Here is a 22,565-nt window from a genome sequence, read left to right on the forward strand (position 1 = left end):
TTTTTTTTATTTTAATTTTTCAACGACTTTGACTTCTGGTCCACCCTCACATTCCATTCCGACCGCGTTGTGGGGACACTGAATTTAAAAATTGAATGCGAAATTAATTATTATCACGGGAATTTTTGACCTTTAGAATTGTAATTTCTTTGACTTTAAGAATAAAAATATCCTATGATAAGTCGCCACCAAAGAGTTTGTAGCCAAAACGATACCTTACATTCAAGTCAGTCAACCTTACACTCAAGTCAATTACGATTTCACTGTCATGAACTCATTTTTCAAGTAAGAATTTCAGACCGTGACGAATAAGTCAAAAGTGATGTTTGAGTTTATTACAAACAGCAAATGGGTATGAGACATGATTGATGTCCTAAGACGATCCCCTCTGGCCTCTGTGCACTCCCCCACGCGACCAGTGGTCAACTGTAACTTACTCTATTTGAGTTTAAGCTCTATGGTTATCTGAGCTTTTTGGGAGGGTTCGAAGATCCAAGCGGTTCTCTAGTTTAACTAGAACCCATTAGACTATAGACCTAAACAGCTTGTTTTATCTAGATAGTAAATGACTGACATCGTGGGTTGAGACACTAACTCAATGATCGAGCTGAACGAGAAGAGAAATCAAACAAAAGGAAAAGGTACGTGTGTGCAAACTTCAATGATTTGATTCACTCGGGTCGAACCGATTAGGCATGATTGCATCAATGAAACGATTAAGTGCATTAAAAGAAGATCCAGTCTCCATCATGGCCGTCTTGCTTTCCTCACCCTTAACCATTAACGCCGTTTTAAGCTCATCCGACCTCTCCATCAGCCTTCTAATGGCGCCCTCAATCTTCTCCGCCGTCAAAACAGCCTGCTCCTCCTCCTCCGCCACCATCATACTGTAATCCAACGAAACCTCCACCGCCACTCCCAACTCCACCACCATCTCAAACGCATTCACCTGCTGCTCCGCGTACATCGGCCACGTCGCCACCGCCACCCCATTCCACAAACTCTCCAACACCGAATTCCACCCACAGTGCGATACAAACCCTCCCGTCGCCGGATGCTTCAATATCTCCACCTGCGGGGCCCACCCTATCACTTTTCCGATCCCACCCGTCCGATCTACGAACCCCTCTGGTAATACGCTCTCCGGCGGAGCCTGCCGTATCGCCCAAATGAACCGGACTCCGGTTCGCTCCAACGCTTCGGCGATCTCCTTGGTCTGAGCTTCATTGTGTTAAACCTAAAATAGATCATAACTGTATATACTAAAATAGTCTAAGATTTACTAGTTTATGATTTGAAGGGTTTGTTACCAAATCTATGATTTTATGGTTTGTTACCAAATCATAGATTTGGAATGTAATCTTCATTATACGCATCTATAAATACATGAGGTCGTGACCCATATAGGTCATCGTGCCATTCAATCTAACATGGTATCAGAGCCATGCCCTAAACTTAGTCGTGCCAATAAATTGGTAAATCCTCAAATCCTCAAATATCGAACAAAGAACTCCCAAAGAACTCCTCGCCATGTCTTCTTCCTCCTCTCCATCCACCATCTCCAACACCGTCTCAACTACCATGGCGACTTTTGGCCTTAAACAATATCCAATCCCTCTACACCATGTTGTCACAATTCGTCTAACCAAAAACAACTTCATCATATGGCGTGCCCAGCTCCTCCCCTACCTACGGAGTACGAAGCTTATGGGCTACCTCGATGGCACCAATGTTGCACCTGCCAAGCTGATCCCTTCCTCAACTGCTGCTGGTGCTGAGCTGGTCTCTAATCCGGCCTATAATCAGTGGTATGATCAGGATCAACAAGTCCTTAGCGGCCTTCTCTCCTCCATGTCTGAGGAGATTCTTCATGATGTGGTTGCCGCTACTACGTCCAAGGAGGCGTGGGATACCCTGCAGCGGATGTTTTCATCGTCAACTCGTGCTCGCACTACTCAGATTCGTGTTGAGCTTGCCACGTCCAAGAAACGAGATCAATCTGCTGCAAATTATTTTTGCAAGATCAAAGGGCTAGCCACCGAGCTGGCCGCCGCCGGCTCTGCCTTGCAGGATGATGATGTGATCGCGTATCTTCTCGCTGGTCTTGGCCCTGACTATGATCCCTTCGTCACCTCAATGACTACCAAGAGTGAAGCCCTCACCCTTGATGATGTGTTTGCACATCTAATGACGTATGAAGCTCGCCAACTACAACACCAGGCTGAACTTCAGTTAAATCTTGGATCTTCTGCCAATTATGCTAGTCGTGGTGGTCAGCAGAAGAATCGTGGGCGTAGGGATCGCGGTCGTGGTCGTTCTCAAGGTTATGCACCCTCTCGTCCTGCTGGTGATCGTCGTGGCCCTTCTGCTCGTCCTTCCTGCCAGATCTGCGGCAAAGTGGGGCATACTACTATCCGCTGCTGGCATAGGATGGATGAGTCCTATCAAGATGAACCTTCTTCTGCTCCTCCTACGGCACTGGCGGCTACTTCCTCTTACAAGATTGACCCAAATTGGTACAGCGACACAGGCGCTACGGACCATATCACCAGTGACCTGGATCGTCTCGCTGTGCGTGAACGTTATCATGGAGGTGAACAAGTTCAAGTCGGCAATGGAGCAGGTTTGCGTGTTTTGCATACTGGTCATTCTCTAATTAATACTGCTACTCGTCCTCTTGCGTTGCGTAATATTTTGCATGTGCCTGAAATTTCCAAACATCTTCTTTCTGTTCATAAATTTTCTCGTGATAATGACGTATTTTTTGAATTCCATCCTTGGCATTTTTCTATAAAGGATCGACAGTCGAGGAAAAGTCTCCTAAATGGGAGGTGTGAATCTGGTCTTTATCCTATTAAGCCATCCGATGTCGATAATCTCAAGCACGCCTTGGTGAGCAGATCTACTACTCACGCCCAATGGCATGCTCGTCTTGGACATCCTTCATCTCAAGTAATAAAATCCATTTTGCGTCTAAATAATATTTCGTGTGCTAGTGAGTCATCTTTGTCAGTTTGTAATGCGTGTCAGTTAGCAAAGAGTCATCGATTACCATATACTAGTTTTTCCCATAGGTCTTCGTCACCTTTGGAACTTATTTTTTCGGATGTTTGGGGCCCTGCACCTCCATCTGTTGGGGGTTTTAAATATTATATTAGTTTCATTGATGATTTCAGTAAATTTTCGTGGATCTATTTGATGCATGATCGTACAGAAGCTCCTCGTATATTTTTGCAATTCCAAGCTCATGTTGAGCGCCTCCTAGATACTAAAATCAAGTGGGTTCAATCTGATTGGGGTGGGGAATATCAGAAAATTCATAACACATTTTTTCGTTCCCTTGGAATTGGTCATCGTGTTTCGTGCCCTCACACACATCAACAAAATGGGTCTGCTGAACGCAAGCATCGTCATATTGTTGAAACTGGCCTAGCCCTTCTAGCTCATGCTCATGTACCTATTAAATTTTGGGACGACGCGTTTCTTACAGCCACATATCTCATCAATCGTCTTCCTACTCGTGTCATCGATAAAAAATGCCCCTTAGAGCTTCTTTTTCATACCCCACCAAATTACTCCTTATTAAAAATTTTTGGGTGTGCCTGTTGGCCTCATCTTCGTCCTTATAACAAACAAAAGCTCTCTTTTCGATCAAAGGAATGTGTCTTTCTAGGCTACAGTTCTTCACATAAAGGGTATAAGTGTCTTGACACCGATTCTGGTCGTGTCTATATGTCTAGAGATGTCATATTTGATGAAAATGTTTTTCCATTCAAGAGAGCCTCACCTAATTCTTCCCCAATCATGCAGTCGACGCATAATGCCCCTGATTTGTGCACCTTGCATTTGGGTAATAGCAGTACTAATTTGGAGAATGATCACATGCATATGTCTGGGCCTACTAACTCTTTGGATGCAGAAAATTTGGTGTCTACATCAGCTTCGGAATTGCCGCAACAATCCTCCGCGTCGCTGCCATTCGAATCGGCGTTGGTTGTTCCGCCAATGATTGAGGCATCGGCTTCTCCGCCAGCAGATGATATTGCGCAATGCCCGGTCGAATCCTCGGCCGTTGGTCAACCAACTGCTGTAGCATCGGTTGCTCCCCTCGCAACGGCTGATACGGCCGTCCCCTCAAATGTGGATCCTGCACCTACTACTCATCCGTATGGTACTCGATTGAAGCACAATATCAAAAAACCCAAGGTGCGTACAGATGGAACAGTAACATATCTTGTAGCTCGGTCTTCTGCCTCTGAACCTACTTCACATATTACTGCTATGGAGCATCCCCTCTGGCGTCAGGCAATGAATGATGAATTTCAGGCACTTCAAAAAAATAAGACATGGCACTTAGTTCCTCCTCGTGCTGGTCTTAACGTTATTGATTGCAAATGGGTTTTCAAACTCAAACAAAAGCCAGATGGCTCTATTGATCGCTACAAAGCACGCCTGGTTGCTAAAGGTTTTAAACAGCAGTATGGCGTCGATTATGATGATACCTTTAGTCCAGTTGTTAAGCCCACTACCATTCGGCTCTTATTATCTCTTGCTATTTCTCGTGGTTGGGCTATTCGGCAGATTGATATTCAAAATGCTTTTCTTCATGGCCTTCTTAATGAAGATGTTTATATGAAGCAGCCCCCTGGATTTGTGGATTCTCAACACCCTGGTTATCTCTGCAAGCTGGATAAGTCGCTTTATGGCCTTAAACAAGCTCCGCGTGCCTGGTTTTCTCGCCTTAGCTCCAAACTATTACAGCTGGATTTTACACCTTCAAAGGCTGATGTCTCTCTTTTTATTTTTAACAAAACGGGCATTCAGATGTATATTCTCATCTACGTTGATGATATTATTATCATCAGCTCATCTTCTACGGCTACTGAGAAACTTCTTACACAGCTTCAGGATGATTTTGCCGTCAAGGATCTTGGTATTTTGAGTTATTTTCTTGGGATTGAGGTCCGCCATACTTCTAGTGGACTTATTCTGACACAACATAAATACATTCGAGATTTATTAGCCAGAACCAATATGCTCACCTCCAAAGGTGTGCCCACACCTATGCTTCCCAGTGAGAAGTTGTTATTGAATGGTGGTGAAAAGCTCTCACCTGAGGATACTACTCGCTATCGAAGTGTCGTTGGTGCTCTCCAATATTTGTCTCTGACACGTCCTGATATATCCTTCTGTGTCAACAGAGTGTGTCAGTTCATGTCCTCTCTGACTTCTATACATTGGGCGGCAGTCAAACGAATTCTCCGTTATCTACATGACACTATTGATATGGGTTTGTGTCTTACAAAGTCCAGCACTGATTTGTTGAGTGCCTTTTCAGATGCTGATTGGGCTGGGAATCCTGATGATCGTCGAAGCACTGGAGGCTATGTGATCTTCTTTGGTGGCAATCTTATCTCTTGGAGTTCGAGGAAACAATCGACAGTTTCTCGTTCTAGTACGGAAGCCGAATATAAGGCGGTTGCTGATGCCACTGCCGAATTAATTTGGATCCAAGTTCTCTTGCGTGAGCTCGGGATCTCGCAAGCGCGAGCGCCTAGCCTATGGTGTGACAACATTGGTGCCACCTACCTATCCGCCAATCCAATCTTTCATCGACGGACGAAGCATGTTGAGGTTGATTATCACTTCGTTCGTGAACGAGTATCGACTCGTCAGCTTGATGTTCGACTCATATCTTCCAAGGATCAGCTCGCCGATATCATGACAAAGCCACTGCCAGCTCCTTCTTTTAGCTATTTTAGGCGCAATCTGAACTTAGTAGTACATCGTCCAGATTGAGGGGGGGTGTTAAACCTAAAATAGATCATAACTGTATATACTAAAATAGTCTAAGATTTACTAGTTTATGATTTGAAGGGTTTGTTACCAAATCTATGATTTTATGGTTTGTTACCAAATCATAGATTTGGAATGTAATCTTCATTATACGCATCTATAAATACATGAGGTCGTGACCCATATAGGTCATCGTGCCATTCAATCTAACACATTGAACCTCCCCATAGTTCCGAAACAGAGGAATACGACCGACGACGGCGGCTGCTCGTCCAGCCACTTCATGATTGCCTCCTCACTTTCTCCGATTTGGGGGTTTTTCTTCAGATTTAAAATGGGTCCGACGGCGTACACCGGCGGGAGCCTCTGTTCGGCGAACCAGTGAATCGCGTCGGGTTCGAGCTCGGAAAATGTATTGATTAGAAACCCATTTGCTTCTCTGTACCTCCGAGTGAGGGCGTGCGTCCATTCAGTCGCTTCTCTGTCTATAAACATGGTGGAAATCACTTTCCTCGGAATCGGATTCCTAAAACAGGGGACGGCGAACTCTGTGGCGGAGTTTAGTAACCGGTCCATGTGGTGATTGAACTCATCGTCGTAGAGCTCTTGGAGATGGAAGAGGAGGGCGAGAAAGGAAGCGCTGGAAGTGTAGAACACGAACGTAGGGACACCAAATTGGTTGGCCACATCCACCATGGGAATGCAGAACATGTCGACGACGAACCCAGCAAGCGTTGGGGAGTCCGGTCCTCCGTCCGCGGCGGAGTTGAGGTCAGCGACGGCGGTGGCAACGTTTTGTTTCTGAGATTGGACGAGGGGGTCGAGGAGGAGGGTGTTTTTGGTGCCGTCGGGAATGGGTTGTTCCGGGAGGGTGATGAATCGGATCCGGTCGGAAGCAGAGGAGGAACAGAGGGATTGGATCAGAGGGGCGGATTTGGTGGGGAAAGGGAGTTTGATTATGAGAATGGTGATTGAGAGAGGAGGGTGTCGAGTTGTGAGAAGGTTGGCCAGGTGGACGGCGGCGGTGAGGTGGCCGATGAGCGGCGTCGGGATGAACACCAGCTCCAGCTGCTTCATTTTCAGCACAGGACGGAAGGGACGGTGGAGAGGGAGGAGGGTATTTGTGTAATTATTTTGAAGTTTTTAATAGAGATGGATGACGTCGTGGCTTCGCTGTGCCTTTGGATAAAGAATTAATATTTATAGTGATAATATATATGGTTGGGGAATTAAATAATTGACCACCACTAGGGTTCGATCGGGTAGGGTCGGGTTGAGCTTAGAAATGTCCACTGGCGCGTGAAAGGCTAGACAATAAGTGAACCTTAAACGCTAAACCCTAAACCCTAAAGTGCATGTTGATTAAGGTTGACAATGTAAGAGCTTAAGCCACCGCTAGTAGATATTATCATAGCTTTCCTTCAGAGTTTTAAAATGTGTTCGGTAGGAAGAGATTTCCCTCACTTTTACTTTGTTTCTCTCTCCAATCGATGTAGGATCTCAAAATCCAACCCCTTCGAGGCTCAACGTCCTTGTTTCACTCGTTTCCCTCTCCAATCGACGTAGGATTTCACAATCCACCATCTTCAGGGTCCAGTGTCCTCGCTGACACTCATTCCCCTCTCTAATCAATGTTGATCTCACAAACAATCATTTGGATTGGACTAGGTCGGGTCGAGTCGAGCTGAGGAAATACTCTATTAGGAATAACCCACTTGAACTTCGTTGGCAAAGCTTTTCCAAGCTAACTCAACACCCTCAAATTCCTCACTCACGTCTCTCGTGTCCATGACCAATCCATCAATATACACAAATTCAAACAACAATTCAAACTTTCAATCTCTTCCTTAAAAAGATCAATAACTCAGATTGAGTTTTCACTATTAGGTAAACATACTACCAATACCCATCACCATAACAGGATCGATTACACCTTATTATCAGTCAATACAGACCCAAATTTGAATCTACGATAAGATTTAAGAACAAATCTACGAGCTTTCAGTGGTTGCCTTCAGGTGCGTTGGCCAAGACATCATCAATAAAACGACCCAACGAAACGAACGACGAACCACCGTCCCTCATACTCCTCCGACTCTCTTCACTCTTCTCCTTAACTTTCTTCCTAATCTCATTCCCTTCATACATCAATTTCCTAATCCCATTTTCAATCTCTTCACAACTCACAACTCTCAACCCTTCTCTCCCCAAATCCATCCTATAATCCAAGCACACCGCCACCGCCAATCCCAGCTCCGCCACCATTTCAAACGCATTAAACTGCTGCTCCGCATACATCGGCCACGCCGCCATCGGCACACCATGCCACAAGCTCTCCAACGTCGAGTTCCAACCACAATGCGACACAAACCCACCGGTCGCCGGATGCGCCAATATCTCCGCCTGCGGCGCCCACCCAATAACCCTCCCAACACTCCTAGTTCGCTCAAGAAACCCCTCCGGTAGAGCCTCGTTGATGTCGGCGTAGTCATTTGGCCCATCCATCGCACCCTCCGGTGGCGGCTGCCGGAGAGCCCACAAGAATCGAACCCCACTTCGCTCCAAACCTCGAGCCATCTCCGCCACTTGATCCTTGTCGAAGCTTCCCCTGCTTCCAAAACAGAGGAAAACCACCGAATCCACCGGTTGTTCATCGAGCCATTTCAGAGCTTCTAAACCATCATTAACACTCGAATTGCATTGCAAAATGGGTCCAATTGCATACAAATTGGGGATCTTCGAGGACCCATTTAACATCCATTTCATCATATGTGATTCCATTTCCACAAATGTATTAATCAAAATCCCCTGTATTTCTGTTCTGAATTTCCTCGTATTATCATGAAACCAAACAGCCATGTCTTTATTAAAGAAGAACCCAGGAACGGCAGTACGAGGAACAGGATTGATAAAACTAGGTAGATTAGCTAATTCCCCATCTGGGTTTTGCAGCAATTCTTCAATGTTCTTGTTTTGTTCATAAAATTCTTGAATATGAAAGCTAAAAGCAAGAAACCCAGCACTAGAAGTGTAAAACAAATAACAAGGAACCCCAAATTCCTTAGCGACATCCGACATAGTTGTGCAAAACATATCTATGACAAAACCCACAAGATTTATGGAGCCAATGAGGTTAGTAACAGCTTGTCTCACATGGGGTTTGTAAGATTCATAGAGTTTCTCCACAAGAAAGCTGCTTCTGCTGCTGTTACCATCGTTTGGAAAGAGGAGTTCAGGAAGAACAATAAACCTTATGGATTTACCTTCAAAAGCGGCTGAAAGGGTCTGTATGTGGTGGGCTGTTTGGGCGTCGTGGGGGAGCTTGATGGCGAGGACAGTGACGGAAAGACGGGCATCTCGGGCGACGAGAAGCTTGGCCATCTCGACGGTAGAGGCGAGGTGACCCATGCCGGGGCCGGGAATGAAAACCACCTCGAATTTCTTCATTGGATTCAAAGGGTCGGAGATTTTAGGAGTGAAGAACTGATGTTGGGGAGCTCATCAATTTATAGAACCAAGAACCCGCCATTCACGCTCGTTCGAAGAGAGTTTGATCATGGATTTATAAGTAAAGAATACATCTCTATTAATACCAGTCATTTTGGAGGAGCTCAAACTAGAGTCACGAAAACTTATGATCAAAGTGGACAATATCATACAATTGTAGGGAGTCGTGATTTCTAACGCAGACGTCAGTGTTGACCTATCATCGGAAGTCGTGATTTCTAACCCGAGCAGAAAGCAAAGATGGGATTTGAGTTAAGGAATCAAATAGGTTTATAAAAAACATGTTTGGCCGAGAAAACCCTTTTTTTTCTTTTGTATTATTTCTCATTCCACTTTTTTTCTTTTTCTTTATTATTATTATTATTATTATTTTTTGTTGATCTTTACCTAAATATGTCTTTTATTACTATTTGTGTTTAGTATGGTTTCACTTTCTTTTAAAACTCTATTTTCTTTTGTTGGGATATAATTAATTAATTATAATTAGAATTATTAATTGTAATTAATTATAATTATAATTCTAATTAATAATTCTAATTATAATTAATAATAATAAACTATAATAAAAATTAAGTAAGTGTTTTACTATAATAATAATTTTATACCTATATCTTTTTTAGATTACTTTTATTAATAAATTATTATAGTTGTAGAATAATTTAAAAGTGATACGTATTATTTATTAAAAAATTATATGATATTATTAAAATTATTTGTTTGAAGATGACTGTTAACATTTATTACAAAATAAACTAAAGAAATTAAAATTTAATTAGTTAAAAATATTTTAGTTAATCTAACTTAACAATTATAATTTATAAAATTGTTCAAAATATTTTATTTATATGAAATTCCGACAACATTTTTCGAACGTTATATTTCTAAACATTTATATTTTATATACATTTATGAATTATGTTTTATTTTCTTATTTTCTGTTTGGAATAGGAATAAGACAGAACACAAAAAAGGCAACAAAAGATGTCAGAGATGTGGTGGCTTTCCTTATTTTTTTGTTTAGATTAATGAAGAGAATGTTGTTTTATGTGTTTGTTCTTTTGTAATCACTAATATAACAACTAATAATAAATAATAATTGCAATTGTCGTTGTAGTTTATTCATCGTAGGTTTTTTTTATTGATAATTCCCATCGTTTTCGATCGAAGCTCCTAAATCTTATCGTAGATTCAATTTTCGGTCTTCATCGACTGATAATAAGCTGCAATCGATTATATTATGGTGATGCATATTGGTAGTACATTCAAATAATAGTGAAAACTCAACTGGGTTGATCTTTTGAGTATGCTTCTAGAAATCTGTGCATATTGATGAAATGGTCATGGACGAGAGATATGACTAAATAATTTGAGGTTGTTGAGTTAGCTTTGAAAAGCTTTCCAACCTAATTCCTAATGAAACCATTCTCTCTATGGTTTTAGAGTAGATGACGTTTTTGTCAAAGATTAGGCGAAAAGATGACACGTGAATAGGTGCTAAGTGGGTTATACTCATTCTAAATCTCACACCTTTAAACAGACGAAACTAGATAAACGTTAGATCTTAATAAATAAATATACAAACCGAGAATTTTTTTACAAGCTCAAATAAAGTAAGCATCTTTAACATAAATGTCAGAAGTTCGAATTCTCCACGCTTCACTCTACGTATTGTTTTACTACCTAGAACATAAACGAACATCAAACGCCACACAAGACCACTAAACAAGCTTTTTCTTACTCATTCCCAACTCAAAAGGATCAAAAATCTTGAGATTTGTATATACACAAATACCTATTCCAGCAGGAAAGAGAACTTTTCTTCTAAGTTCCTAAAATTTGGTATTATTATGTAAAAGAATATTGAGTTACATATATTGGCATTACAACAAAGAATGGAATCAAATAACATAATTAATTACCTTTACCTTTACCTTTTGTTTTCTTTTCTCCTCGCAGTAAGAGCAACGTCCGAGCATCAAACAGCTGAAAGACTTGCCCATTTTCCAAGTTCATAAGGATCTGCATAGTAAAAAAGCTTAATTCTATTAGACAAAGACAACCCTGCTGCAAAAACCCGAAATCCAGAATCGTCTTGTTCAGCTGGGTCATCGGAAAACGCTGCAACATCGCCGAGAAGTTTGAATATAATTCTTCTCGTTTGTACAGGTCTAGGCAAATCGAAGTAAAATCCTGTTCCTGCTTTCGCTTCTGGTAGTCGGTACTCGGCAATAGTTACTTCATTATTGGGCTCCTGTAAATGTCATGTTAACTATAAGCATGATTGAAATACTAAAGTAACTTTCCAGGAAAAAATATAATCAGTGCCCTTGAACAAAGATACTCAGCATCAGATGAGAATCGCCCAAATTAGACAATTCTTGCGAGAGTATCTGCTTTCCTTATTTGAGAGATTCAAAAAGAGCTAAATAAACTAAACATCAGAATGAAAATTTTGTTCGAGACGGAAACCGTGCTGAGAAATGAGAAAATAGGATCCTTCTGCACGTAGTTGTTGTCCATGGAAAACAGTTAATGGATTGTATCCTAGCTACGTATGTTTTTGTGATATCCCACGTTGGTTGGGGAGGAGAACGAAACACCATTTATAAGGGTGTGGAAACCTTTCCCTAACAAACGCGTTTTCAAACCTTGAGGGGAAGCCCGAAAGGGAAAGCCCAAAGAGGACAGTATCTGCTAGCGGTGGCTTGGGCCAATACAGTTTTTATGCTAAAGTTGTATACTAAACAAAGTGTGAGATTCCACGTCGGTTGGAGAGGGGAACGAAACATTCTTTATAAAGGTGTGAAAACCTCTCCCTAGCAGACGTGTTTTAAAACTTTAGAGGGAAGCTCAAAAGGGAAAGCTCAAAGAGGACAATCTGCCGGAGGTGGACTTGGACTGTTACACAAAAACTATTTATTATATGAACAACATAAAACAAAGACTACTAGTTACCTGAATAACGGAAACTTGTAGATATATTACAGCAGGATAGATGTGTCGATCTTCTAAAAATGTAACCGAGGCATCCCAGACTTGTTCATCTGAAAAAGGTGAATGGGTAACTCGAGGTTTTATTGCACCGAAAGCCTCCAGACGAAACCCAGCAATCATTGGGCAAGCTGGAGATAGATACTGTTCCATGACAATATCGTTGTCCATAACCCTTTCAGCTTCAATTGGAACCTAAAGAAAACAAAAAGACAGTTAACAGCAAATTAGTATGGGAGGAATTTTGACAAATGCCACAGAGACTAGAGATTATAGAACACCCACAAGAGAAGAATTTCTACCTTGAATCTCCTTAATTGAGGGGCTCTCTCCAACCAGGACCTGTCAGTATTAGTCACTTGATCAGAGTCTGATGATGATTCAAGGGCTATCTCTTTTCTCGCTGGGATTCCGACTACGATGATTCGTTTAGCGTGGAGACAAGGAATAGCTTCACTCGATCCTCCAAAGGATCCAAAGGATCCTAACGAGGCACGTCGATTAACTTGTGGATTAACTGGGGCAACAGGATTTTCATCTAGAAGAGACAAGAGGTCAAAATTTTTCATAAAATTAAAAGAACTGGAACCAGCGCGTTGGAGGCGTAGCGTCATCCAAATGATGCGGCATCTAACAGGGCTTTTAAAGGTAAACCGGACATGTCTAGGTGCTGCATCCTCGCTGTGTTTTCTTTCTGGTCCACAAAAATCAAATGAAGATGGAATCAAGGATTGAACATCCCACTTTCCAATATATGACCGTTCTTCCCTGTGAATAAAATTACTCGCCCAAATTTGTACCTGATATGAGAGAAGGGTACAAGTTTCAATATCCAGCAAGATTTCAAAGCATTGTAATAATATATTCTAAATTCATGGTTCAAATCTACCCCCTGTAGAGATGTGTCGTCTCATTTTTTGTTTATTCAAGTCGACGAAAACATAATGTGCACGAGCAAAAAAGTCTAATAAGACATGAACGCAAATGTTCCCGGTGCTAGAAAGTTGTATTTGACACAAAATGCAAAGTTACAAAAAATCGCAGACTGATTCAAGTAAAACAAGTCGACACGTCAAAAACTATGACTTACACATAGCAAAGGTTATATCTGCCATGAAATAATATTCAGTTAAAATGATTTTTTTGTTCTTGAACACCATCCATGATGATCCTGCAGTGACTTATTCAACTATCCCTGCTATGCTTGCAAGATACATTTCTGGAATACTTACACTCTTATGTCTATGTAGGCTCTAATAACAAGCACATTGACTACCAACACACTAAAAAAGAAGCATATTAAGCACGCAAATGTTAGTACTTGCAATTGGAATATCTCCTAAAGAAGCATATTAAGCACGCAAATGTTAGTACTTACAATTGGAGTATCTCCTGCAGAGTACCCACACGGGCTCACAATCATGATGACACTACTAACATCAGAAATGGAACCAAGAACAATAACAAATTCAGCAGAGGTTGTGTTGGGAGGAGCTTTCCAATATGAAGAAAACGAACCAGAACCTAAGGGAGCAAGCAATGACAAGGCTGGTGCAGAATCTGCTGCTGTTTCAACCTACAATTACGCAAAACCCTGCAAATTATTATAAATTACAAAGACAACTAAATGGAAAACTTTTGCGAGTTGGATGACACAATTCTTGGAATAATATCAGACAATTTTCAAGAGATAAAAACATTAGAGTATCTTGAAATGTCTTTTCTAAAAGAGAGTTAATTTTTAAAAATAAAATCACATTCCATTCTGTGTCTTCGAGAATGTAAGGTAAGTAGCAAAATGGAACCGATAACAGTACCAAATTCAGAAGGCAGTGTACTAACTTTGTCATGAACAAAAGGATAAGCCACCAGCCTTTTATGGAATGATATCAATGCCGATGAATTCCGAAAATTCAAATAAATTTCTAATAACTTCTATTGCATGTCTAGCAAAAAGATCTTCAGGTGATTCGTCACCAACCAGGACATCCTACCAAAATTTGGTTCCCTTTTCATTGCCAAGTTTAAAATCAAAAGTAATGTCCACCAAGCTTTTGTAAGAGGCCATAGATTTGCAATGGCTCCTAGCATGATCTTTGGGGACCAGAACTTTTCCATTAAGGTGAGTTGTCCATCACAGTAGAGCTACCCTCAGCGTGAACTTTTTGAAAATGCAATGGCGACAAATAAAGATTTTTACAATATATATTGGTAATTTAAGTTGCCAAACACCCCTCAATCAACCATTTCTCCACCCAAAATACATTTTTTATTCTTCTACTCCTAATTGTAACATCATCACTTTTTCAGGAATAAATATTGCAAGTACTTTTGTGAATATTATAGTTTTCTAACTTAGCTCTAAAAGAAAAATATAAAATATAATCTCATAGTTATATTCTTAAATGAGAAAATCATATGCAGCGCACATGACAGAAAAAAAAAACTTGTGCGTATGTAAGAATCAGAACATTACCAAGTGCAAAAGGCTGGCAAATGGAAATTCAGCAACAGACTCTTCTCCATTAAGCAGTTTTCTAAGGACCTTATTTACTCGTTGGCCAGCATACCGCAGATTCTTTCCAGAAAGCCAATCCCCAAATGATGATCCAATCACCTGGTTCAGAGCTCCATATGCAGCATCATCGGCACGAGCAATTCTTCGTCCACTAATTAATACCCTTACATAGTCCAAGATCAATGCATCAAGCAAAATGTTGGGACAGCAGCTCTTACAGACAAGACCATCCAAACCATTCGAGATATCAATTCGGCTCCCATGACCAGATCCTCCCTGGCTGTAGTTTGAGACTTCTCGTGGGCTATAGCTTGTAAGTAGTTGAGCCCCTCTCCCAGCACAGCATACTTTACAAACCTTTCTTCGGCATTGCGAGCATAACAAGACAGGCTGGGGAGCTCCCATTAAAGATGCTTTAGAGGGAAATTGAACTGGTGTATTAATTTCAGCAAGCACCTCACAGGTTCCACCAGAACAGATCTCTCCAATTTCCGTGATGTTCCAGAAATCCACAAGATCATCAATTTTATCAAGACCAATAGCAGCAGCAGTTTTGTCTTCCAGATAAGTGTGTCCAACTAATGCAAGGTTGTTCGCCAGTCTGCATAACCTTCCAATATAAATTTCATCGAGCAATAGATTTGGATTTATAGTAGCAGGATCAGTTCCAGTTGATAATAATGCTCTATCCCTCTCGGCAGCTGAAAGATTTAGCCGGAGGCGCTTAATTTCAAGCTTCATGGCTTCTTGAAAGCTGAGCCTCTTTTCCTGCATTATTGCATAAATATTATCTGTCTAAATATGATATATTAGGATCAGAATAAGAATACTAGATGATTAAATCATCTTCATTCTTCTATTAAAAGTGATCGTCATAATCCATCCTTTTAGGCACATACCACCCAAATAATGACATGGCCAACCATTACTCACAGATCTTGTACTTGAAACTTCAAAGCAACCCAAAGTCACTTTCTTGCTTAAAAAGCTATTACCACTACCTATCGTAGCAAGAATTTCCTAGTTCTTACCGACTCAAAAACCACTAATTCAATAATCAACGTGCAGAGAGGGATTCAGAAAAACTATTGCCTGTTGATTCTTCGCTGAAAACCTCATCCTAATTTCCTTCCCCACATCTGTTGCCTCTTATAACCAACCCAAAATTCACTCCAAACAAATTGACTGTCTCAGCAAGCTGCCCTGGACTTTCCTATTCAGCTCTCATATAACATTATGCATTGCTGGAGGCCCATTATCCTTCTTTATATATTTTTTCTTTATTTTTATTTCTTTTCATTTTTGCTCAACTTGTTCAGATGAACTATCTTATATTATCCATTTATTTGCTTCCTATCATCTACGTTCTGGTTAGCCAGTTTTGATGTTAGCCAATCACTTAATTTGTAGGTTGGCCCATGATCTGTGCCAACTCTGATACAGCTCAAAATTGAAATCTATACATTGCACCGTTCTAATTTAAATGATGTCATGATGACCAGACGAAACATAAAAAATTGAAACATACCATCTGAGGTCCTGCAAGGGATATGAGACAGTTTATGTATTGTTCGGAACAACTATCGGTAACCTTTGGATCTTCTGGTGAGGAAACTTTGTGGTCAGTTTCAGCACCATGAAATCCAACATGCTGGTCCAAAAGACCAGGTAAGGGTTCCCCCTGATGTACAACAGTTTCACTAACTGGTCGTGAAATTGGATCTGAAAATGTGACTTCTCCGGTCAAAAGGTCAACCGATGGATCTGCAGAAGTACTCGCTTTAACTGATTTTGAAATATCCTCATTTAATGAAGGGGCCATAGATGGCTTGGTTCCTGAACCAGAAGAAAATTGGTTGATTTCCTTATGAATCTTTTTAGTGAGGTGAGCTAATCTTGCACCAGGTCCTTCGTCATAAAACACCCCACTCCAAGGAAGAGAAGCTCCAAGGATCTCTATCTATAATATTAGCCAACAAAATAAAATATGTTACGAAGTAGAAGTAAGAGCAAATCCTAACCTAAATGACAAAAAAATAACCAAAAAAAAAAAAAGCTGATGGGCGAGACAGAGAACCCTAAGGATGTAAATTAGCAAATTATACCAGTTGAGAAAAAAGAAATAATAATAATAAAGGTCAACTTCCTCAAAATATGTCAATGTAACATTAGGCTGGCTACAAATAAAATTTCGTTAATCCTAGAAAAGAAATAGGATATAAAGAAATAAGACAGGGAAAAAAAAAATATAAATAAAAATAAAAACAGGCCAAATGAAATGAAAAAATTGAAGTATGACATCTATGCCAGAATCTAGAGAACTACATGTTAAATATTACAGGTCTAAAAAAACTCATCAAGATGCCCCCAGAAAATGATTGTGTAGCTCAATGAAATATTACTTCTCACCTCACCAAGTGTCATTGAACTTCTCCCAGAATCAGCAGTATAAAATGTCACAGCTACGACACGAGTAAGGAAGTCCACTTCACCCTCTGGTTCTTCAAAATCATATAATAATGGAAGTGTTGATGCATTTTGGGAATGGAGGCGTGCACCAGCCCCAGTGATAGCCATATCCTCAGCACTGATTTGCCCTGGTAAGGTTATTACAAGGTTTGTCCCATTTTCACACTGAGGAATGGAAGCACCCTGCAAAGAACCAACAAAGCTATTTAAGATCATCAATAACCACGTGTTAATATTAACCATTTGCATACATACAAACAGTCCATGTATGTAGGAAAATATGGATGGCAGAACGTGCAGTCACTTCATGTATGTTGCCTTTTGTGTGAAATTGGGTAATTCTGATACATAATTTGTCATGAATTTAAATAAATTCATGCTTAAAAAATAAAAAAGCTAGGACTAGAAGCAGTATGCAGATGATATATTGTAGCAGTGTTGAACAGCGTAATCATGTGTGAATAGGCTTGAATGACCATGTGAAAGGTCATTTTGGTGTTCCATGTAAATGCAATATGTTGTCAAAAAGGAAAACGCCCAAATGATCCAATATGCAATTAAACATCTATCGATGATATGTAACTGAGTGTAATCAATAGTAAGATTTTCCATTTTTTGACAAAACAAATGTTACAAGAATAAGCAGCCTGGCAAAACAGTTTCTTCATGCGACCACACTAACTAAAGAGCTGTACCTCTACATCTCCTGACATTGAACAAGAGAAACACTATGATCATAAAGCACGAAGGGAAAGTTTTGAAGAGCATACAAACCTCAAGAATTAGTTTTAGCCCATCAAAATTACGGCCAGTCCTTACATCAACGGTGGCAGGATAAGTCAAGTCATCTGCACCATGAGATACAGTAAGAAGAAGCTGACAGACATGGCAAGGCTCAGTTAGATAAATGAACAGTTCAACGACATCATCATTCTGCGGAAAGACCTGTAGGACAAAGAACACAATTATCTCATGAAAAGGCAGCAAGCAAGACCAATCACAATTCATAAAGTTTCTCAAGCAGCAAGGATAATAAGAAATTTGAACAGGTATCATGTTTCCATCAGACATATGATTCAGATAAGAAAAGAATTTCCAGTACCCAGATCTCGCTTTTCTTCTTAAAACTCAGAAGACCAGATCCACCATTAGAGTTTGGGTACATGTTGGTGATAGGTTTAAGTAAAAAACTGGATGCTCGCGTGAGTACCTACGCCAATCCATGTTGTTAATCAACACAACTAAACAGAAAAGTAGAGCATAAGTAACATGTGGTAACCATATATGCAGTACAAGGACAATAACCAAAGGACATAATGCAATACTTGAGCCAGGATATGAAATATCAAACAGGAAAAAAGTTAACCTGGTAGACTAGGAGTAGCTACAACACATACTCCTCTTTAACGATAAGAGTCCCACGAAGAGGCTCATAAACTCACAAAAGGAGGCAGCCTAAATAATGGAACTTCTCTTTAAAGCCAATAACATTTGGATAACCAGTGCCATCGTCATCACTAAACATGAGGTGAAAATCATCTCTCGTACTTATAGTTTAAGATGAATCAATGCTTAAAAAAGATTATAAATCATATTACATCCATTGGCCTCAAATTTAGGGGCTTTCTATGTTCACCAGGTTCAAAACCAGTACAACTGTTTGAGGCTTCAAAAGCTGGAATCTAAGAATTTTTGTGATATTCAATCCATGATAGAGCTCCAATGTCAACTTGAACTCATGATATCTCTGTTGAATCCAAAGGCCCTTAACCGACCTCAACATCATGCAAGTAAAACAATATAGAGACTATACGCCTTGTTATCAACTGTCTTAAGACGCCTATTCCTTTTGATATAAGAAACAATTTAGAAATCCTATCCATTTATAATAAAATGACCACATGCAAAGAGTTCTGTTCAGCTTACACTAAATTGTTGAAAAATCAAATTCTACTGGGTATTAATTATTTCATTCCACCTTTTAACAAAAAAACACTACCCAAGCAAATAAAATAATATTTTATAAATAGGAAAATATTCATGTACCATGAAAGGCACAATAAAACCATGGGACTTCCATACCCTCCATCCCCAAAGAAGAAAAATAGATAAATAATTACCAAATATGCTCTTGATTCTTTGTTATATGAAAGAATTTATTTTCAATGTAAAACGAAATGCATGTATGCGTCATAATTCTCCAATTGCTAGGTAAAGACCAAATCGTCCAGAAAATTTTCAAAAACATACATGAAGAGGCTGAATAGGTATTGATGGAAGATGTTTGAAAAGCTTCATCCCAAGAAACATCTCCAGCTGCTTTTGTCGAGAGCTGTCAACAACTGCATTTTTATATCTTCTCTGCAAAGTAATTTTCATGTTTTGTGCAGCGGAAAATTGTGTAAATTTTCCTGCTTCTTCATTGAATATGTTAAGGATTTGGCTATGCATAGCTCTGGAACCAGTATAAAGGGTGGCATGAATATCCCCGGCAAGCAAAAACAAATCTGCTAGCTGAGAAATGGGAAATAAAATTGTTGATTTCTTGAATTCTTCAAATGTCATATCAAATCTTTTCCAAGGTTTATCAGGAAAAGGATGTGTCCATGTTGTGGTCCTCGTATTATGATCAATATAATAGGTTTTCCCTGTCACAGCATCACTCCTTTTTTCCCACCCTGGTGGCAGTGGAGCTGTATATCCACTGTGGGCATCCATTGAACGGTAACCCATTCCATAGTCATTATCTAAAGATATCCCTAGCCGCCTGCATTGCTCCATGAAGACTTGGAGAGCCCCAAAAAAACTAGCAGCATTGGTTCTATCCAAAGAATCGGCACAGTTATATCGTATCACTCCATTTTGATGTGACCTTATGCAAAAATCACCTTCAAAGTCATCATTATGTATGATTTCGCCCCTATAATCCGTACTCTGTAAGCGGGATGGTAAATAATCCCCTTCAGAAACACCTATTGATATAGTAGGTCCTTTTAGGAGCTTCCACAGCCCTTCAATTGTTTCCTGTTCACCCTTTAACTTTGTACTTGCATGCCAATCATAATTTACTAAATGGATTCGAGTATTCGGAAGTTTACCCGTTGATTTAATATAACTCATTGATTCCTCAAAGTGCTGAACTAAAACTGATTCTGATTTTCCTTCTCCATTCCTAAGCAAATTTATGCAAACTATAGGAACCAAAGCCTTTTTGTCCTGATTTCCTTCACCGACAACATCGATATTCCCAGCTTCATATCTCTTATTCAACCTCTGATAGTATTGTACGCTTCCTTTATAAGGATCACAATCAGAAACATGTATTTCTGCTTCTGCAGCAGTGATCTTCAGCTCTGCACCCCACCAAATTGGAATGGTGCCCCGTCGCCAAAGGTACGTGTTAAAAGGAGTGCTCTGACCTGCCTTTTTAGGTATCCATACCAGTTGCTCACATTCAACCTCGTTTCCTGCCAGATTTGGAGCATTTGTAACTTGACAATTAAACATGTTTCTTATCCAAAACAGGAAATGAACGAATGAACAAACAGTGGGAATTATCACGATATGGAAGAATTTCAACAATGGGAAATGAATTCTTTTCCAGTAATGATCAAACGCCACATTAATTACCTGTGCTGAAGCATGCATTTAACCCCCTGGCCAAATATCGAGTGCCCGGATGCAGCCGGCTTCGACGAGCAATAAGTGCGACAAACCCTTCCATCTGACCAGAACTACCAAAACTTCGACACTCTGCAAACCCCTACACAATATTATCCACTAAGACAACACTCCAAAAACTGCCAATTTATGACATGCCAAGATTACGATGATGAGATAAATTAAGCGCAAAGCAAAACCTGGAGAAGCGCAACGCAATGATATGGCAGCCCAATGTTCTTGAAGGCCATCGACAACCAACAGTTCCAAACGAACTCTTCGTCGGGGTTGCCCACCGGCATCCGGCTAGGGAACGGTCTCGTGATGTCCCTCGATTCACAAAAGTAGTGTTTCCCCTCAATATCAGCCTCAGCCAATTCCTGCACGTTCTTCAGCTCGCCCTTCCCCTGAACCTGCGGATTCTGCAGCGGAACCTTGATGCACTGACTCTCCAGCACCGTGAAAATACATCCTCCACCGGGCAAATTCGGTATACTGATGGAAAGTTTGGTGGCAACAAAGAGTAAACCAGTTCCACCCACGGCAACGTATCCTAAAAGCGCTCTAGCTTGGACGGAGGACTTACAGAGCCATCGCGATCCCTTGGTAACGAAATCGATTGCCTGGGACTCGGACTTGAAGACATCCAGTCCGGACTTCGCATGGTAGCGAAGAGCGCCGGTGGTGGGATCGATGTAGATCAGCTGGGTGTCGTTCCTCGAATACAAACTTGCAACTACATAGACTTCCCCTGATTCAAGTGTGAGAACGACAATAGATGTGTCTCTGGAACTTCCTCCACCGGCTGTGGGTGAAAACGCCATCGGCGGCGATAAATCTTGCCGGACCGATCCCAAGAATTTTGATCAGATTCAATCGAATTGATCGGATCGGCCACATACGGATGACAAACCAGTCAGGAACAGAGAGCCCAGAGAGAAAGATGGATTTTCCATTCTTCTTTTTTTTTTTTTTTTTTTTTTTTTTTAATTTAAATTATAACGACAAATATTTGATTATATATATTTTTAAAAAATAAAAAATTTAAAAATATTTTTTTATCTCAAAATTTGATCGTTAGATCCTTGACTCTCGCTATAGTTGACCTTAGTTTAACTAACACAAAGATTTAATTAAACATAAAAGATTATATATATAATTGACAAAATTGCACGGCTCACCTCGAACCTATAGAGTTTGAGACTTTCATCCACGAACCCCTCCCCCCTAATCGAGGCTCGACTCCTTTGTTTGACATGCCTAAATTTAGGGCATGACTCTGATACTATGTTAGATGAACACTACCCTCCCTCGACAATGGTATGATATTGTCCTAAGCATAAGCTCTCGTGACTTTGCTTAGGGCTTCCCAAAATGTCTCGTTACAATGGAGATAATATTATTTGATTATAAACTCGTGATCATTCCCTAAATTAGCTGACGTGACGTGGGACTTTCATCTACCAACACATAAAAAACTTGTAGATCTACCGTACAATAACATGATGGTACAACTTTAATAAATTTTTACGAAGAAACAAAGAACAGTAACTTTGGATTTTCATTATCGATAGGTATTTTTGCATCTCGGCCTATTAATTATTCGTGATGTTAGATATAGAAA

General features: G+C 40.3%; 3 protein-coding genes and 1 non-coding gene across 5 annotated transcripts; 1 reads left to right on the forward strand and 3 right to left on the reverse strand.

The window, feature by feature from the left end:
• Positions 1 to 531: 531 nt before the first annotated feature.
• Positions 532 to 6,966, reverse strand: LOC111787925 (anthocyanidin 3-O-glucosyltransferase 2). Its single transcript, XM_087121483.1, is given in 2 exon segments — positions 532 to 1,237; positions 6,010 to 6,966. Coding segments are annotated over 2 exon segments (1,443 nt in total). The 5' UTR covers positions 6,874 to 6,966; the 3' UTR covers positions 532 to 658.
• Positions 2,062 to 2,201, forward strand: LOC147793392 (small nucleolar RNA Z247). Its single transcript, XR_015420160.1, has one exon. It is a non-coding gene; the product is annotated as a small nucleolar RNA Z247 (small nucleolar RNA).
• Positions 6,967 to 7,610: 644 nt separating the features above from the next.
• LOC111787927 (anthocyanidin 3-O-glucosyltransferase 2) lies at positions 7,611 to 9,317 on the reverse strand. The gene has a single exon (XM_023668024.2). The coding sequence runs from the start codon at positions 9,241 to 9,243 to the stop codon at positions 7,798 to 7,800; it is 1,446 nt and encodes a 481-aa protein (XP_023523792.2). The 5' UTR covers positions 9,244 to 9,317; the 3' UTR covers positions 7,611 to 7,797.
• A 1,705-nt stretch (positions 9,318 to 11,022) lies between these two features.
• On the reverse strand, positions 11,023 to 21,913 carry LOC111788526 (putative phosphoinositide phosphatase SAC9). Of its 2 annotated transcripts, none has more exons than XM_023668865.2 (12): positions 21,142 to 21,913; positions 20,912 to 21,044; positions 19,532 to 20,748; positions 18,384 to 18,491; positions 18,056 to 18,226; positions 17,222 to 17,464; positions 16,341 to 16,772; positions 14,771 to 15,580; positions 13,673 to 13,870; positions 12,597 to 13,094; positions 12,259 to 12,489; positions 11,023 to 11,554 (listed from the first exon to the last, which is right to left on the reverse strand). In XM_023668865.2, exons 1-12 carry the CDS (start codon positions 21,763 to 21,765, stop codon positions 11,279 to 11,281), a joined length of 4,941 nt encoding a protein of 1,646 aa, XP_023524633.2. In that variant the 5' UTR covers positions 21,766 to 21,913; the 3' UTR covers positions 11,023 to 11,278. The 2 variants fall into 2 exon arrangements, with proteins under 2 accessions (XP_023524633.2, XP_086977636.1); XM_087121510.1 differs by having other exon boundaries at positions 20,912 to 21,034; positions 21,142 to 21,283.
• Between the last annotated feature and the right edge of the window lie 652 nt (positions 21,914 to 22,565).

Source organism: Cucurbita pepo, chromosome 2, assembly GCF_057944985.1.
Source record: "Cucurbita pepo subsp. pepo isolate OVF chromosome 2, ASM5794498v1, whole genome shotgun sequence".
Lineage (NCBI taxonomy): Eukaryota > Viridiplantae > Streptophyta > Magnoliopsida > Cucurbitales > Cucurbitaceae > Cucurbita > Cucurbita pepo.